At 35.4% G+C, this 19,778-nt stretch overlaps 1 protein-coding gene and 2 non-coding genes across 3 annotated transcripts; 2 read left to right on the forward strand and 1 right to left on the reverse strand.

Moving 5' to 3' along the window:
- The first annotated feature begins 955 nt into the window (after nucleotides 1-955).
- LOC138876645 (U1 spliceosomal RNA) lies at nucleotides 956-1,116 on the forward strand. The gene has a single exon (XR_011401988.1). It is a non-coding gene; the product is annotated as a U1 spliceosomal RNA (small nuclear RNA).
- A 2,996-nt stretch (nucleotides 1,117-4,112) lies between these two features.
- Nucleotides 4,113-4,273, forward strand: LOC138876691 (U1 spliceosomal RNA). The gene has a single exon (XR_011402032.1). It is a non-coding gene; the product is annotated as a U1 spliceosomal RNA (small nuclear RNA).
- Nucleotides 4,274-7,096: 2,823 nt separating this feature from the next.
- Nucleotides 7,097-16,461, reverse strand: LOC104216388 (thiamine-repressible mitochondrial transport protein THI74-like). Its single transcript, XM_009766412.2, has 8 exons — nucleotides 16,034-16,461; nucleotides 13,925-14,326; nucleotides 13,548-13,765; nucleotides 10,457-10,527; nucleotides 10,269-10,370; nucleotides 9,696-9,813; nucleotides 9,470-9,605; nucleotides 7,097-7,568 (listed from the first exon to the last, which is right to left on the reverse strand). Exons 1-8 carry the CDS (start codon nucleotides 16,112-16,114, stop codon nucleotides 7,506-7,508), a joined length of 1,191 nt encoding a protein of 396 aa, XP_009764714.1. The 5' UTR covers nucleotides 16,115-16,461; the 3' UTR covers nucleotides 7,097-7,505.
- Between the last annotated feature and the right edge of the window lie 3,317 nt (nucleotides 16,462-19,778).

The following is a 19,778-nucleotide window of genomic DNA, read 5'->3' on the forward strand; positions in this document are numbered from 1 at the left end:
TTGTTCCATAAAGAATACCAAGTAATTAAACAAATGTAATTACCAAGTAAAACTCTAAAAAAAAATAAAAAAAATAAATAAAGAAGAAGATAAAAGAAAGCTTGGACATAGAGCTCCAAGCTTTTGTTTCTGAAAAGGAGATACGCAACAATTTGAAAAAGAGAGGTTGTTCTTTCCGTGACTAATCTGATGGTTAAGCTTTGATCATTATGTTCTAATAATTGTGAACAAAGATAAATCCCTCCTAAGTAGTGATTACTTAGCTACCATATATATCTTCCCCTAATCTGTCGTTAAGAGTTTATAGTTCAGTTTGAATCGATTTTTTCCTAAAAGAAAACCAAACCAATTAAAGCGATTTCTTAAATATGGGAATCAAACCAATCAAACACATATTTCACCAATTATATTTTAGTATAATATTACTAAGCAAATTACTCCCTAAGAAAAGTTATCATTTACCAAGATATCTTGATGAGAATTGAATTAAAAAGTGATGAGTAATTTACGGATTCATTAAAGACAAGTTATTATTTTTAATATGAAATATATCTTGGACTTATCAAAATAAAGACTACAAATCAAACTAGAAAGTAAAGACAAATAGCTAAATTACTATAAAGGCAAAGAATTAGATTACAAAACAATAATGCAAAAGATTAATATGTACCGTAAAATTGTACGTATAAGATATATAGTCGGTTTGGTTTGATGTTTTTGGGGTTATTTTTTTTAAACCAAAACCAAACCAAATTTTATAGGTTTTTAAAATTAAAAACCAAAACAAGCAAAAAAGATATCGATTTTTGTCTTTGGTTTGAGTTGGTTTTCAACTACTTATTTGATAAGGAATATAAGTAGAAAGCTTAAATGTGTCATGTCCCTCATCGGCTGAAGCAAAGGGAAACCAGAAGCTGGAGGAAAATAAAACCAAAGCAAGGAGCTTGAAGGGAACATACTTACCTGGACGGGGTCAATGAGTGATCAATAAGACTCATGGCCTAGGTTGGTGACCTCCATTGCACTTTGGAGGGGTGCCTGCCTAAGGTCGACCCAAGTGGTTGAGTCTACGATCATAATTTGTGATAGCGGGGCTTGCGTTCGCGCGGCCCCTGCCCAATTATTCACCTAAAGTTTTCTGCTCAATGGGTTTTATATTGTCTAGTGGTCCAGAATTCACACGTAGTCTTTTTCTACATGAAGTTATTCAACAGTAAGCAACCTTCTCCCTAAAAAATTATTTGGTGGATTATGTTGGATTGTTGTTGTTGTTGAAGTTATTCAACAGTGGATGAGCATGATTCTAACACATGCCTAATCATCTATTTGTTCTAATTCACAAATAAACACCCGCGTGCAACACAGAATGGGTGCATTCATGTGTGGCAATAGAGGCTCAAACCCATATAACCCACTCAAGTATTAATGGGTTTGAGCTAGGGTGATTTTGTTGATGGGCTGATTTAGGCTTAGCCCAAAATAACAAAATTCACTAGCCCAAATTGACCCATGATAGCACCCAACTATTACTCATGTGCCCAAAATTATCTCTTGAAACTGGACTTATGTGAACATACACTGATGCTCAAATCAAATAAAAATTGGAGTAATTCCTTGTCAAGAAAGGTGGATTTTAATTAATAATCTCATGATGAAATAGAATTATTTTATATGATCAAAACATTTGTTCTTTTATAAATCACCTTTGTGGAACAATCACTCTTTAGAATATTAAAAAAAAATAGAAATTAATTTAATCATAACAGTGAACGAATAGATCTCATATAATTATTGTCTTTGAAAAGTTTCATTTTTTGAAAACAAAATATCAGTTCGACGTGAGGTCAAAATAAAAAATAAAAATGAAAATTTAGTTCGGGATTAGAACTAATAACTATCAACTAACCGTAATAGATAATTTAATTAGTACTATTCATAAGAATTTACCTTGCTAGTTAATTTAACAAGGTCAATACTGCTAGATCTAAGAAATCGAATTAGTTGTGATCTTAGACACAAAAAGAGCTATTGATGGTGTCTTGCAAAAAGAAAATTCAAAATAAAAGAGAACATATAAGAAAAAAGCAAAGATTTCTTATGACGTTGGTTGTCTTGCAAGAAAAAAAAGAAGGATATTATATTGTAAAAGTAATGGGTCAAGTTGGGCGGGTTGGGTTATAACCCATCCAACTCATTTCAACCCAAGTACATTTGGACAGGCTTGGGTAATGACCCATTTATTAGTTCAGCTCATTTTAACCCGCTCATTTGTCACCACTATATATGCGTGAAAACTATTTTTTTCTTTGTTATTTTATGAAATAAGGTTTATTTATTCGACAAGTAAGTCCATAATATAGAGTAAACAAGAAAAAAAATATAATATTAAAGAAGCATTAAAAAATAAAGGTTGATAAATTAGAGGGTAAAATAGCTATTTGACCACCGAAAGTTTAAGAAATCTAGTTGAGTGGCCTTCTAAATACTATAGAAATAGTTAAGTGATTCTTCTGTTACAAACAAAAGAAACATGATTTTACTATATAATTTCAAATAGATGAATAATTTATTTAAATAATGAACTCTTCTTTAGCAAGTGGGTCAATTCTGTTAATTTTGAAAAAGTTTTCTCATACCATTCAGAAGCAAAGACTTGTGGGCAGTGAATAAACACTGAATGCCATTGTAAAGTCATCTTAATGTAACTACAAAAGATGCAATTCAAACAACCTGCAGCTTCTCTGTTTTCTACAATTCAAACATTAGAAAGACAAAACCTTCATTGTAGGACTTTCAACCATATTATCATAAGTGAAGGAAATCTTGAAGAAAGTAAAAGAATAAGCAGACCTATACTTTGATGCTAACAAAGTACAGAAGGACTTGGCAAAAGAAAAGAAGTGCAGAGTCTCCCACATCGAAATAAAAAAGTAAACCCCAAACTTCTTGTCTCATTAGCACAAGTAGTGACAGTGAGCACAAAGCGAATTATTCTTTAGAATACTGTGTGCTCGCATATGCCTATTTTTGGACAATTTGAGTGCCCCCTACAATTCTAATTTTAATCTTTGATGGTAAATAGGGATATAAGTGTAATTAATTTGGACACCTACAATTCTTGTTTTAATCTTTAATATTAAATAGGGATATAAGTGGGGAATTAATTGGTAGACTTTTTTTGTCTTTTGGTAAGTAAATAATATTTATTTACCAAAAGAATCTTTACAAAGCAGAAAACAAAACAAGTATCTCCTGGACAAATGGTCCCAGGGTTGCTCTACCTCTAACCGTCAGAACTTTCCATAACCCCTAATACACTCATTAACACTATTCCTTAAGGTTATCAAGTTTCTTAGCAAATCTAGGCTTCAAAATCCCTCGGCAGTGCACTTCTTAGGTGATTGCTCTAATGATAACCTCAAAGTCTTTTGCTGAAAAATCCTTTGGTTACGTTCTTGGTACACTGCACCATTCTATACAAATCAGCAGCTACATAATTGGTAGACTTTTAAATAGGGATATAAGTGGAATTAATTTAATTGGGACATAGAGCCGCAAGCGGTCGAAAACAAGGACACAACATCTTCGACAGTCGGTTTGGATCGATTTTATTATTTGTTTTGTTTTTAGTCGGTTGGGATCGATTTTATTATTTGTTTTAAACCTAACCAAACCACATTTTGTAGGTTTAAAATTAAACACCAAAATCTAATCAAACAAAAAATTATCGGATTTTTGTTTTTGGTTTGAATCGGTTTCGGTTTGGTATCGATTTTCTGTGAACACCCCGATCCATCTGGTAGTTGATTTAAACGCATCCAATTCATTGTTATAAGAGGTTTTCAAAATTTTAAACTTCATGACAAATTTTGCAGTAATGCTATGTTTTTGCTAAACACCCTTAATCCAATGTGGAATCAGATATTTGACCTTTTTGTTGAAAATGGATTACATAATCTACTCTTACTAGAGTTCATCTGTAACAAATACTATAAAATTTCCCGAGTGACATTTTACTTTTAAGATAACTGAATACATGTCCCTCATCGTTGACACAGGAGAAACGAGGAGCTGGCGAGCTATAAAAAAACACGGTGGAACTACAAGGAAACATACTTACCTGGACAGGGTCAATGGGCGATCAATAAGACCCATGGTCTAGGTTGGTGATCTCCATTGCACTTTGGAGGGGTATCCACCTAAGGTCGATCCAAATGGTCGAGCCTACGTCATAATTTGTGATAGCGGGAGCCTGCGTTCGCGCGGCCCCTACCCAATTCTTAACATAAAGTTTTCTTCTTAATTAGCTTTTATATTCTCTAGTGGCCCAATTTTTGGAGGGGTTTCTTCTACTGGTTGCCCCAACGATTCAGGCTCGAATCTTGGAACTATGCCTCTCAAATAAATCAGTAGCTCGATCAACTTTACATTCAAGTATTAAGTTTTGACCGTGGAAATTCTAATAAGTTGGGTAAAATTTGAATAAAATCAAAAGTTCTTCGATTTGGCAAAGTTACAGCCCTACATCTGATAGAGTGATAAACAAATACGTATATAAATTGCCTTTGGCCAAACACTCGAACTTAAGAGACTACATGTAAGCTAGTATATTAATTTGATGACATTTTTAAATAAATCTATTAATGTTATGTTAGACTGGACAAAAAGGTATTTTTGTTCCAGACAATTAGAGCCGTCAATATGGGTTTGGCCCGTTAGACCATACTAGCCCATGATTTAGTAGGGTTGTGTTAGAATTTTTTGAGTCCATTTAAAACCGAGGTTTTTAAATCGAGCCCAAGTAAGCTCATGCCCTGTGAGGCTTGACTGAGGTTGGGCTGGGCCGGCCCGTAGGCCTGATAAAATATTTATTCGAAATATATAAAATATAAAAAGCATATGACATTGTAGCATCGGAATCAGTATTTAGCATTGGTGGGCGTGTTCTTACCAAGTACAGAAATTGCATACATCATGAAAATATCCAAACACTTGTTACTACTCGAAATTGGTTGCACGACTTTTCCCAAACTCAAATTGGTAATGTCTTTTTATGTGAAGTTGAATATTATTAGTTTTTAAAATTAAGGGTGTGTTTGGTATAACGGAAAATATTTTCCGTGAAAAATATTTTTCAAGAAAATATTTTCTTGGAAAACAAGTAGTAATCTTATTCATTTTTCGGTGTTTGGTACGCAAATTAAGTAAAATAACTTCTCAAGAGTATTTATAAATAATTTAGATATAATAAATATGAAACCATAAACTTTCGAACCAACAACCTTCCGAACCCACAAATTTCATTAACTTCCGAACCACTAAACTTTCAAAACCACGAACTTTCGAACCGGTAAAATTTATAATTTCTAAACTCGTAAACTTCCAAACACATAAACCTCCGAACTCATAACTTTGAAACATGTAAAATTTCGAACTTGTAAACCGAAAGATGAAAAAACTAAAACGAAAAATATACAAAAAATATTTTTTTTTCGGGGGAGGGAGGTGGGGGCGGGGGGAGGAATGTGCAGAAAAAATAAAAAATAAAATTTAAAATTACAGAAAAAAGTAAAAAAAAAATTGTGCCGGGTGGGGGTGGGGGCTGTAACACCCCAGACTTTAGACAGAGTCTCACATCAGCAAAATACAAGAGAGATGCTGGGTATATAAGCTAACAAGTCTTAGACCCTAATGACGTGTTTTAAACCCGTGAGGGCCTAGGCCCAGAGCGGACAATATCACTAGTGAATTGGGTTGTTACAAATGGTATCAGAGCCACTCTTGTGTCAGCCATGCCGATGATGGATCAGAGTTCAACATCGGTAAAACACAAGAGAGATGCTGGGTATACAAGCTAACAAGCCTTAGACCCTAGTGATGCGTTTTAAATGCGTGAGGGCCTAGGCCTAGAGCGGATAATATCACTAGGGGGCTGGGATGTTACAAGGGCAGTGGGGGTGGGGTGAGTGGTGCAGAAAAATAAAAAACAGACATTTGAAAATTACAAAAAAATAAGTAAAAAAAACTTTTTTTGTGGAAGGGGGGGTGGTAGGGCAAGTGGGGGTGGGAGTTGGTGGGGTGGGGGGAGGAGGATAGCAGGGTGGGTGGTGACGGAAAAAAAATTAAAATTTGAAAAAATAACTAATTTAGAGAGAGGTGGTGGGGTGGGTAGGCGTGGGGTGGGGTTGGGGGTGGGTGTGGGGGCGTGGGGTGGGGTTGGGGGTGGGTGTGGGGGTGTGGGGTGGGGAAGGTTGAAAAGGAGTTTTGGAAAATGTTTTCCCTTCTCTTGATAAAGAAAATATTTTCCTCCAACTGGAAGAAAATGAGTTGATAAGGAAAATGTTTTTCAAAATATTTAAGCCAACCAAACATGGAAAAATTGAAAAATATTTTTCGGCAAATGTTTTCCTTCGTACCAAACACACCCGAAGTTGTTCTTATTCTTTAACTAATTAATATTGCATATGAATTGTAGATGTAGATGAAAGTGAAGATATTAAGACAACCTTGTCACAAGCGGATTCAAATGTGTTTTGATGAAGATGTTGTGTTGGATATCTAACATCATATACGTTCTCTTGAATAGTTTGTTTTGACTTTTGACCTTTAGTGAATGAAATATAGTCTTGTCTTTTACTTTTTGTGTTTATTGTGATATTTTGAATTAACATAAAAAGTTATTAAGTTTTGCGAAATTTTTCTAATAAGATATTTTTTAACTTTTATTTTTTTTTAGGTTAATACTTAAAGAAAAAATATAAAATTATATTTTAAAATGCCGACCCGTGGAGGCTCGCAGCCCACATAGGACTAAGATGGGCTAACCTTTATAAGGCCCACCAAAATAGTGGGCTAACCCAGCCCAACCCGTCAATTGCAAAAGCCCATGTGGGCAGGGCTGGACTAACCCGGGCCAGCCCATAGTGACGGCTCTAAAGGCAATATACATTCTAGGATTATGTAAGGACAAAATTAAGTTATATGTACAAGGACAAAACAATCAACCCCAAACCTAAAGAACAATATTGAGAACAGGCAAACAGTGTCTTGTTTATGAAAGAGACCAGCTAAAAGAAAAATGTCTTTGAAGAGCAAATTGTGCATATAACTACTTGTATTGTATAAGCTGACTGTTGGGCGATGAAGACCAGTATTGAATTGAACAAACATTATCTTACCACTCAATATTTACATTGCATAAAAAATGACAACTTTTAGAAAGAACTATCAAAAGGGGAAAAAAAACATTTGGAGATCAAAAGCTTAAGATGTGGGACAACAATGAATACATTGTTATTCAATTTTTTGCAGTCTCACACAACAGTAGTATAGTGGCCATCTTTTCGCCTCTTTTATATGCCATAGGCATGTATCAGTACCTACCAATGCAACGCCTATATTCAACTGTCCGATGCATCCACCTTTTCTTGAACAATGAAGCAGGAAGTGGTACTAATAAAAGATGTAGGGATCTCTGTATTGAGCTAGGGAAATTCCACCAAATGTTATAGTCCCATAAGTTTTGAAATCCTGTCTGATATATTAGCTATTACAAATCCAGCAAATACCTGCAAAAAAGATGCATAAGCCAAGCCATATCATGTTTTGCCTGTGGATCAATTGATTAGTAATACCTCCTTAAAAATAGAAAATGAGTCAAAGGTAGGCATTTGAGCATTTCAAACAAAATGAGTTGGAGTATTCATAAAGGAAAGACTCCACCTACAGTATGGGGGCGAAATTCTGCTCCATTTTCTTAGTTAGAATATGGAGACACTAACTCACCTTTAACAGGTATAGCCGGGGCAGAGCCACATGTACTCAAGGGGTGTCAACCGACACCCCTTCGTCGGAAAATTACCCTGTGTAGCTAGGTAATTTTTCATATATATATATATATATATAGGGTCTTGCTAACATACTACATGAAGGTAGTATGTTAGCATTGTACCCAATTTTTCTTTCCATTATTTGCCCTTTCAATTGTCACTGCTTCTTAATTAGCCAAAGGGTATTTTCGTAAATTTTATGAAACAATCATCTTCTTCACGTTTGCTCTCTGTCTTAGATCCCTCGCCCTTTTTCTGTTCCCATCTCTCCATCTCTTCCTCATGTTATCTTGCTTCTTTCTTGAGATGAAATCAATTTTGGTTGCAAATCAAATATAACAGCTACTGATATTTTTTTTTTTGTATTCAGATTGTTTATTATTATACATTTATGATGACAATAATATCTATTGTATCCTTCTGAATTTTTAAAGGTTTTTAATGAGGGGTTAAAATGGCAACAAAAACTCTCTGCCATGATCTGGTAGTGCTGGTTTAAAACTGAATTGACTGAAAATTTACAAATCTGATATTTTATAACTGATGATATGATAATGTATTTTGGTGTGCTTGGGTATACCCATGAGTGGATGAAAATGAAAAAGAAAGGACATGGCAGGAAGAGGGAGGAGAAGTGGCTTGCCTGAGATAGAAGTGGAGAGATGCCGGAGAGAAAATAGATGGCATAATTCTCCGAGGAAATGACCCAGAGCAAATCGCCAAAAAGGAAAAATAGGGATTCAAATGATTGGATCTTTCGGTAGTAGGATTTTTGTGAAAAGACAATAAAGTCCTCATTATTAAAAAGACTAATGAACCTGTAGTGACAATTGAAGGACAAATAATAATGGAAAGAAAAATTGGGTACAATGCTAACATACTACCTTCATGTAGTATGTTAGCAAGACCCATATATACATATATATATATATACACACACACATACATACATACATACATACACGAAGGAAGGGGTTGGGCTATGAGCATATTCAATATGATTCTTTTTCTGTATTTGTTCGATATATACTATATATTGACACCCCTTGGCTTCTTTGTAGGTTTACTTCTTTATATTTTGACCCCTCCTTAGTAAAAATCCTAGCTCCGCCACTGGGTATAGCATCTCTGCTTTTCAATAATACAACAACATGAGACTTTTCCAGCTACACTACACTGGTTAAAATAAGAGGCGATAGACAGAAAAGAACATCAGCCCAAAGTTTGTACCACAGGATTACATGTTCATGGTTTCAGTAAGTAAATAGATACAACCCCTCATTCTACTACCAGATTTGCAATTTGAGGACTTAATAAAAGTAACGAATGGACATATTCGAGTCATAAGATTCTAGTAAATGTGACTTAGGCTGAGAAAGACTCCAATCAATTCACCGATGAATTTTAAAATGCAAAATAGATTTAAATATGAGATTATTTTTCTCTTATCACTTCTAGTGCTTCGGAAATGTCCTTGTTTTTTAATTAATTAATATCAGAGTACTGTAATTCATATTCCTCAATTCTCATGGTCTCAGCTTCTGTTTGACAATACAGCATATTCATTTTATGGAACATGCTGTAAATCGCAACATTAGTGTTAAAATCAAGTTTTGTTGTCAGCATTAATAGATTGTTACCTGTGCTGAGCCAAGAATGTAAATAGCAGAATAATGACGTCCATGAATCACCATGTCAGCCACCATCGCAAGTGGAATTGTGAGAGACATGCCCAAGGTTGCAACTAATGGAGTTGTCCAAACAACACACAGTGCCCTAAGAAGAAGAAAAGCAAGTAAAGGGTACAATTGACAAAGCCAGACGTTAAGAGCATGTACTAGTGGTGGATAACCCGATCTTACGTACCAAAAGTAATCCGAGAGAACACTTCCTACAAGTCCATTGGCCAAAACAACTTCATCCAATTTAGCAGAATGAGGTATTGTGAACTTGGGTTCAATACCTAGGGCTGTCAACGGCCATACTGAAAGAAAAAAGTTGATCATAAATTAGATTATAAAGACATCGGTCAAATAATACAGAAGAACAAGTTGAGTTTGAATTATCATGATTTTCACATAGTGAATAAATTAAAATTAACCCACTTGTCCATTAGCTTTCTCTAATAAGATATTAAGAAGATGCATAAATGCAAGACTTATCTGATAATAAAACGGCTAAGATCATAGCTGTCTTTATTAGATTTTCATAAGATCACAGACAAACTATATGGGAGTCTCATCATATTGCAACATATCTACTTTACAAGCTTAAACATGTTTTACTCTCAACCTAAAACCTGTTGAAAACTTGGAGAAAGAACTATTTTCAAAAGACTGCTGACAAAGCATGCCAAAGTGCAAATTGAGGAGACTGATTGTTATATAACTCTACAAATCAGCAACAACTAAACATTAGTGCAAAAGAATCAAATCTTACCAAGCCACCACATGGTCACAAGGGTACACAACCCTATGTAACCGAACAATTTTTGCATATCTACTCCTTTTCCTTCCTCGCCAGCAAACTTTTTAAGAAGCACTGCAGATCATTATGAGAAAACATTATTCATCTGTCATATTATACAGTTAACACTTTGGTATCAAGACATAATGAAGAAGCCTAACCAGTGAACAGCCCATAACACATAGCTGATAGAAGGCCGAAGAGATCCCCAAGGAGAGAACGTTCGCCACTTCTTTAAAAGAAACAAAAAGTTTAACTATCAGTCAACACCCTGAAACACAATTGAGAGGAACACTGATGAAAACAGAAGAAAATTTAGCTCTCCGACGAAAATCCAAAATTTTAAATCACAAAGAAGCTGCAGTGTTATGTCGTGATTGGACATTAAAGGATGAAAAGATTGATGTGCGTGTATATATACACCCTATTAGAGTAAGGCTTGCAGAACTAGGCTGACTCGTTCTTTGTCTCTAGCAATCAACTTATTCAGAGCTAGCCTATTCCTCACTACTTGAAGCGTTCATAAACTCATTTTTAGTTACTATTGTAGGAGAAAGTTGTATCAGTGAAGATTGCTTCCAATAATCAGGAAAAAACATTATGAAAAATATTGCTAATTTCCAAAACTCTGGATAGGTGAAAGAACCTATGCCAATCCCTAATTTCCTTCCAATCCGTATTAGAAATGTAGGCTTTCTCTACTGGGAGTCACTAGAGGAGTGTCTGAGTTGAGAATGCTCATTAACTTGAATTATGGTTTCTATCCCTATGTGTAGCATACTTTTTTTTTTTGATAACCACGAAATCACCGAGTCGTGGCACATGGTTCAAAACTTGGGGGATAATGGGACATCCCTCTACCCTTCTCCAGTTAAATACCCTGCTTTTGACTGCGGCAGTGTTCAAATCCGTGATATGTGCTTAACTCGCACATCACATACTGCACGCTTATAACTAGATCAGAACCCTGGGAGCTCCAGCTGTAGCATACTTAGGCTAGAATATCCAGAGGAAAACTAATAGTCCATATCCTAGTGAATCATCGAATGGAAAACGAAGAAATTGAATCCTTAAAGTTAATTTGAGCTTGAGAGTTTCAACTTTCAATATGAAAGGAGAAACAACACTAGAACTTTTGTTTAGAACAATATTCACAGGCTTAATTCTCAAATAGATACTTGTACTAGCACAGATTTTCACCCTCAGCACCTCAACTTCACGAATTTTTTATCTAACACCTGAATCTGTACAAGTCTGCTGTTTTAAACGACACTGATCATAGACTGAGCTTATGTGGCAATTATACGGGTGAGTTGGACAAAGTGCATGGCATACACGACTTACGATAGTGTGGAAGTGAACCATTGTTCCTTTCCCCTTCTCAAGTGCAGGTCCATGGTTTAAACCACAGGCTGCGGTTATTTAGTCGTGAAGAGGATGAGAAACCTTTGAGAGGGTGAAAGCTAATTGTGAAAATTGAGGTCCAAATATGGAAATCGGCTCAAGGGGGTCCGGTTGTTGTTTATTCGTTATGAGGGAATTTTTTCGATGGGTACTGCAAATGCAACCTTTCTCAATCTAGTTGTATGAACCCTAACACATGTATTTCTTAAGCTAGTTGCATGAACAAAGAATAAAAAGCCAATAAATTACTCAGATTTACCCAGACTGATACAGGGTTGAAGATGGATTTGCTACAGTATTGTGACTGGTTTCTGCTAGCGTTTCGCTTTCTTGAGAGCAAGTAACTTAGCTGCTATTTCATCTTAATCTGAGAGCTTAGGGTGTGCATGGCTATTCAAAGATTATATTTTTCAGGCTCTTGAACTGGAAAGGAATTTGACCAAAGAATGTTTCTCATGAGGTTATCTTTGGGCAATGACGTGTTATCTAGATTAGTGCAATTGATTGCTTTGTACAAATTAAGGTGTCTAGTTGCCATGGAGTTGGGGGCGGGGACCAGAATTCCGTGCAGGTACATGTGTTTATTTGCCTACTACACAAATTCAAAGAAAGTTTGGAAAAAGAAATCAAAGAAACTTAGGAAAGTGAAAAAGGAACTAGAATTTACAAAGAGAAGAAAATGTAGACACACCATCAGCAAGTAAAAATGCATTAGAAACAGAAGTTATCCCCCAGCGTCCGTTCCCTCCATCCCATATTTGCCCGTCCTAGCTACTGTTTCAGTTGGCCCTGCTTGATATCTGCCCTATGCCCCATACCTCTCTATTTCCTGCCCCCCCCCCCCCACAACCCCAAAAAAAAAAAAAAAATATCACCAGCAACACTTCCACCTTTTCCTCTCGAGCCGTTCCTATCCCACAATAGCATCACCCTTGTCTCATCCAACTATTGCAGCTTCATCTTCCCCTTTCCCAGCCAAAGAGGGTGGAAACTCCCTTTACCCTCCTCCCTCAAGCCCTGTTGCGGACTTCCAGACCATAACAGTACTGACTTGCAGCCGATCTCTTGCCCGAATAATACCTCTCTGTCTCCAACACCTCCGCTGTGCTACCCTTCCCCACTCCAAGCCACCGTCAACCTGCTTCTTTTTCCAGTATACCCTTTGGTGACACCACCTACCTCAATCCAGGAGTTCCTCCAATTCCTTTCTTTTTCACTTTTTTGAACTGTCATAAATGCTAAATCAGCCCTACCTATAATGCTATTTGACTTGTTTTGCGAAAAAACATGCACAGTTGCCACAAAATTGGAGACTAAATGTGCAGCTGGATTCACAGGTACGAAAATAGGAGTTTGCATCATGAAAACCCAAAGTACAAGAAACCTTGACATTATTACCGTTAGTACAGTTAGCTAAACAGGTAAAGGTCAATAAAGAGCTGAAATTCATAGTTCATGAGAATGTGATGTCAGGAATATGAGCTATTTTCTAATCTTACATATACATTTATCGGTCGTCTATGGCCAATTTACAGCAGACCTACTTTTTTATATTCTTCTTTGTAATTGAATCATTGAACCTAATTTTGCAACTTAAAATTGGAGATGTCAGTGTAAATTAGCCAGTAAAGAATCAGAGAGCAAAACAAATGCAGCAAGGCAAGGAATACACGTAGATTATTCAGATGATAAGGAACTGTATGTCAAAAGAAACTCAATTATGACTTCCACCAAACATAACTTCAACAGCAACTAAGAGACCTATTCTGAAATCGATAAAACCTAGGCGCATCAGAAATACATATAAAGCAGCTTCTGTAAAGTTAACAAAGTGCACGAATGTCTTACGAGGAAGAATCCAACTTAGATTCATCAGTCGCCCATGTTTTTCCTAGAGTTGTCATCACAACGCCTGACATGCTAACAAAGACTGCAACTACCTTTGCCATATTTAATGAATCTTCACCCAGCAATACACCTACAAAAAGAGTGAATAATCCCGAAGTAGAAGATAGTACGGTTGTGCTTGCAACACTTGTATGTTCAAGCGCTGCATTTGACAGGTACTGCAGAAAAGACAATAGACACAAATAAGCTCAAACAAACTCAGACAATAGACATTTCGAGCAAAGCAGGTTTGCTTTTCACTCTCTTTTTCCTTTCTTGGGAGGATTCCTCTTGGGGAAGGTAACAAAGTACAGGCATAACTAAAGTTGGCATCATACCTCAGTAATAAACCAGAGAGGAGCAAGATAGAATCCATAACGAGCAATTTGCCAGGTGGTTATTTCTTTTCCATTCTTTAAATCATCGGAATTACCATTGCATCTAGCAACCAAAGGTTTTCCTTCTTCCTCGGCAGAAAGATTTTCTTCGCTATCTTTCCTATCCAATGATTTCAAGATTTCTATCTCGAAGACTTTCTGTACTGTATGCTTTAGAGGAGAACTACTATGTCTCATATATGACTCACTGCCAGGCTCAGAATTTTTACCAGCTCTACTACAGCGTCTCTTCAGCAAATCGCATATCCAATCCTTAAGAAATGCTACAGGTAGATAAATTACCAGCAAAGAAGCTCCAAGGTATGTGATTGCAAATGGCTGCTTATATTCTGAGAAAATGCCCTGTCACCGAGCATACACAATGAAAATATTTCAGTTCATCAGGTTGCATCATGTCCACCCGTGCAAATTTAAATTCAGTAATTCAATGCATTAGGACAATGCAAGAATATTATTTGTCAAAGTACTAATGAGAATTACAAAAGGCCTTAAGAAATACTGAACTTATCATCTATAGTATATGGTGCATCTTTTACCACAATTACCCACACGGACATGAAAGAAGCACTTTTGTTTCCAAAACACAAAGTAATCCATGACTCTTCCTAATATCAATTTGACCTTTCAGAAGCAAAATGGCAATAAGATCTGGACTAGGGGGTATCTTTTTCTTGGGCAATGTCATTAATGTGTGTTTAACAACATAAAAACACTTGGGCTCAGGAAAACATGTGAGGTATATGAAAGTTCTGGCAATAGGCTAACCGCTAATGAGAATTTGCCCAGGACTGAAGCTAATGAAAATATAGCTTTTAAGGCAATAAAGATAAAGTCAATGCTTTTCTTGGGGCTGATAAAGAGGATGAAGTCCATGCTTCAAGGCTCAAAGATGAGTAATTGAAATTAAGCATCTTAGCATCCACATTCCTTTCATATTTCTCGCACTCTTAGATACCTTGCAAAGCATCATTAATAGTCATAGTTATTAAAAAGAGATGAAACATACAACACAGTAGGCCATGAGCTATGTCGCTCGGACTCTCTGAAAATGTCTCCGGGTGCGTGTCGGATCCTCCAAAGGTAGTGTATTTTGGAGGGTCCGACACGGGTGCGGCAGCATTTTGGGGAATCCGCACAACATAGGCCATGAGTAACGAGAAGCATCTCATTTGAACCACTTGACAACTACTTGAACACCACATCTTCTTTCATCAGAAAATACAAAGGGCCAAAATACGGAGCAAATAATACCTTAGGTACATGCTTAGGCAAGTAAATTCTACGTTTTTTGCAATAAATAACAAATGTGACCAACAGTCCTATCTCCTCCCTCTCCCTCTGAAGTAATGACGGATTAAGCCGAATCAGAAGAAGAAAAAGAGCATCCTAAATCATGTCTGAGTGACCCACGGCATAAGTTTATTTCTGTAGGTTAACATAAAAAATAAGCCTAAACCTAATTGTTCTTCTTACTCATGTCTTCAAAAGCAATAAACTAGTGTTGTATGCAAAAGGAAATGCGCTATCAGATCTCTAGCTACAACACAATTTGTTCAAAATCATCGGAGCATAGAACAAACAGTACTTTTTTTGTAAAGGTGAAACTACTGTTGAAACCCGAATCCCTAATGAAACTGATAATAAGAGATTTTCTGTAAATGTCAAAAATACACATGCTGGAATTCATTTGCTAGTTTCCTAATCCTCTGGATAATATGTTAGCATCCATCCACATTATAAGCTGCTCATACAAGTCAACTGACTGATAATTTCTGCTCATATTCTGCATTATCTTCCTATCTTGTTTGAGATATACAAATCTAGACATCAATACATCTTAATACAACAACTACGCCTCAAACCCAAACTAGCTGTATACAAATCCTCAGTGCTGACGTTAAAACTAACAATAAGCACTAGTATTATATACTAATAAAAAAAATGTCAAAGTTTATCACTTTGTATAACTTGCTATCAAATTATGATATATCCCCAATAAAAAACAACATAAAATATCAAGAGAAATGAGTAAAGATAGAAATTTTTTACCTGTGTAACTTCAGCAGAGGTGACCCAAATAACAACAACAGCTGAAATAAGGAAGAGACCAGCTTTGTATCTCCAACCCATCACAACAAATAAAAAATAACTCAAAATCCAAATGGGTATTTTTTCAAGAATCACAAAATTGAACCAAAAGATCTGAACTTTTTAGTTTTTCAATTGCTTTTCAACTTGTAATAAAACGTAAAGAAGACTCTTCAAAAACTCAAATCTGACTCAAAGGCTAAATAGTTTGGTTTGGATTGTTAGGTGTATGAATGAATGAATGAATTTATTAATTGAGAAATATATGAATGCTGACTTGCTACGTTTTAAAGACAAAGATGGAAAAAAAAGAAAGCCAATAATATCGGAAATAATGGAGGGAAAATTGGTAAGAGGGTTACAAAATTTTCTGGAAATGTCAAATAATTAGTTAAAAGGGTCATGTTCATTTCCTCTTGGGTTCTTTCTATCTCTGGTTGTCGGCCAGCCGGCCGGATCTTGCTCCGCTGGATCAGAATATTCAATATTTTTAGAGTTATTTCTATTTTTAGAAAGTAAATGTAACACTCCATTTGTTTCAATAGTACAATATTTTTTCTATTTAACGTCTGATATTATTTGATTTTTCAATAATTCAAGTTACATTTTTTTTTTTAAGGCGAAATGGCTTCCTGGCCACTTAAACTTGTAGGGCTTTTGAAAGTCGATACACAAACTTTAGTCTTTCCCATTTAAATACTCAAACTCGTGAAACCTATAACTAATAAGCACATTTGACCATTGACTATGCTTATGTGGCGGTAGCTTATCTTACGTGGACATAGTGCGTACAAGTCACATTCAAATGGCACGTGTGTGCCGATTTCCATAATAGAAACACCCCCCCCCCGGATCTCGTCTTCTACACACCACCCCTGTATCTTCGCACCATCCCCAACGATCGGAAACAAGGCTTCACCCATAACCCACAGCAACGACCAAACGAACCCAACCAGTCCGTCCTCCCCATCTACTCCTAACAGTGCCTTCCCCCCTCCCCTTCTTCATTAGAGGCTTTGAAGCTCTTCACTGCACAACAATGGTGGATTTATGCTCGAAAAAAATACCTCAAATAAACCAATGGTCTAGCTTCCTAAATATCACAATATCTCCTACACCTACTAACCTTTGTCTCCTTCCCCATTAAAACTGCTGAAAAATACCCAAAAATATATTATCCTTAAGAATCAAAATAGACAATTATTTTTCTTCATTAAAAGCTTCTCTGCAAAAAATTAAAATGAATATCATCTATAATTTTTTCTTGTTTGAGAGATTGTCCATGGCAAAATCACGACTTAAATGGGTTTGATCTTGAAATGGAGAGAGATAAGAGAGAACACAAAACACTTGAGATCCTGAACAAGATAATAGAAGATACGAAGTCCGTCAGGATCTTTACTGGTCTGCACATTCATCAGTGAACCAATCTTAGATATAGTGAATGATATGTGCTCATTCCCCATCACTATCTCAAGCTCGTGCCTCCTAATTCTATTAGTTGGTGAAGAAGAAAATAAGGGAAATAGAAGAAAAAATAGAAATTAATAAATTTATTCCAGCACAGTGGCCCTTGACGTGTAACAATCTCATTGGTCATTTGCTGACTGGATGGGCACGTCTGTGAATGTGTAATACACGCGCGTAGGGTCAAGGGTCAAATGTGTTTATTAGTTAAGAGTTTCATGAGTTTGAATGTTCAAATGGGAAAGTCCAAAGTTTGTGTATCGGCTTTCAAAAGCCTTACAAGTTTAAGTGGCCAGGAAGCCATTACGCCTATTTTTAAAACATGATGTAATGTGTTTTCTAATAAAATTAACTGTTAAACTGTTTTTTAAAAATAATTCTTTCTCTATCGTTAAATGTATTACGTAAATCAAACTAAAATCTTAAACTTAGTACCCTAATGAGCAAAAAAAAATGGGAAAGAAATAAGAAAAAAGAAATTAAAGAGAGTAGATTTATTTAATCTTTTAGGGCTAGTTTGGTATGAGGGCAACGCATAATTAATTTCGGGACTAAAGTTAAGAATAGCTTATCTCATATTTGATTGGAAGAAAATCACGATATAATTAATCCCGGGATTATAGTACTTTTCATCCCCATAAAAAGATGGAATAACTAATTAATCCCAGAATAATTAATCTCAAAATAGCATCTTTCCAACCAAACGATCCCTTAGAAAATGAAGAATGGGAGAGGCGTGCGGTAGCAGTAGTATTAGTATAGTAACTTTCAAACAAGGTTTTATTTATTTGTTTGGTACCTTACAATACAAGGACAGCACATTTATTTAACCAATGTGAGTTAGTTTAGAAAGAAAACTATGGATAGATTGGTTCAAATTCAAAATCAGGTTATCGCAGAATTATAATTTGGGGATTATAATTAGGATAGAATTTCACTGTCTATATGGGATAAAATAATTTTATAAATTTAACATAATTTTTTTCTAGCTTTAGGTGATACCCTACCAAACAATGGACAAATTTAATTCCAAATTTTATACTAAGAGAAACCTTGCACAGCTATAACTTTAAAAAATTACGGGTATTATAGAAATATATATCCTATGATTAATAATTTTCTTCTTCTTTAAATAAGATAATATGAGACTGACGAGATGAATACTAATTCCATGGATTCTTTCAGGTATTTTATAATTTGAGTAAGACAAATTTGGACGAAAGTACAACTTTTAAAGATTCACGAAGCGGCATGAGAAGGTGAGGAAAAACAAGAAATTTAAAAACGCGAAGCAAGAGAGAGAAAAAAATATACAGAATGTATCAGAGAAATATTCCATTTATTAGAAAATAAAATAAGGAGCTACTGATGTGGATGACTTACCTTCTCTAATGGGGAGGTTATGGTTGTAAAGAATCACCAATAGAAGATGAATTATTCTTAATACTTTCTGAGCATAGCTTTTTACCACATTAGTAGTATTATTATTATTATTTTCCTTTTACTATTCTTATTTTCTATTACAAAATGTTGTTTCTTTCGTTTTGGTTATCTTATTGTTGTTACCGCTTGTTGTTACTATTTTTTTCCTGTTCTTGAGTCAAGGATCTATCGGAAATAACCTCTCTACCATCACAAAGTAAAGGTAATATCTACGTACGCACTATCCTCCCCAGAACCCTACTTGTGGTATTACATTGGGCGTGTTGTTTTTGTTGTTATTAGTTTTTAATTTGATACCTTCTTCTAACTAGAAAACAAGCAGGTACAAAAATAATTAGAAACAAATCACACATATTAAAAGGACTGATTGTCTTGTCTAGTACTCGTAAATAATTGAATTTTCAGTACAATATTGTGAGTTGTAGACACTTTATTCAGGATATATGTTATTGAAACGATTGTTTTCTATTTGCGTGTGAGATACTTAGAAATCAAGATTAAGGTCATCGTCATAAGCTGATATTCAAGAAAGTTATCACTTTATTAGGTTCGAGCTGAGGTTCAATCAGTCTGGTCCTATTCTATCGATGGTGCCAACTATTGCTATGATTATTATTGATTTTGTATTTAATTTTGAAAAACATTAATTATAAAATGTTTTACTATACTTAAGTTGTTCCATGAACTGTTTTGCTTCTACTACAAACTATAAATGTTAATATCTGTTGTTTGATGAGTAAATATTTAAAATTAGCAGTTGTCTTTTTATTTTCAAATAATTTTGAAATTTTAAGGT

Source organism: Nicotiana sylvestris, chromosome 8 (genome assembly GCF_000393655.2).
Source record: "Nicotiana sylvestris chromosome 8, ASM39365v2, whole genome shotgun sequence".
NCBI lineage: Eukaryota > Viridiplantae > Streptophyta > Magnoliopsida > Solanales > Solanaceae > Nicotiana > Nicotiana sylvestris.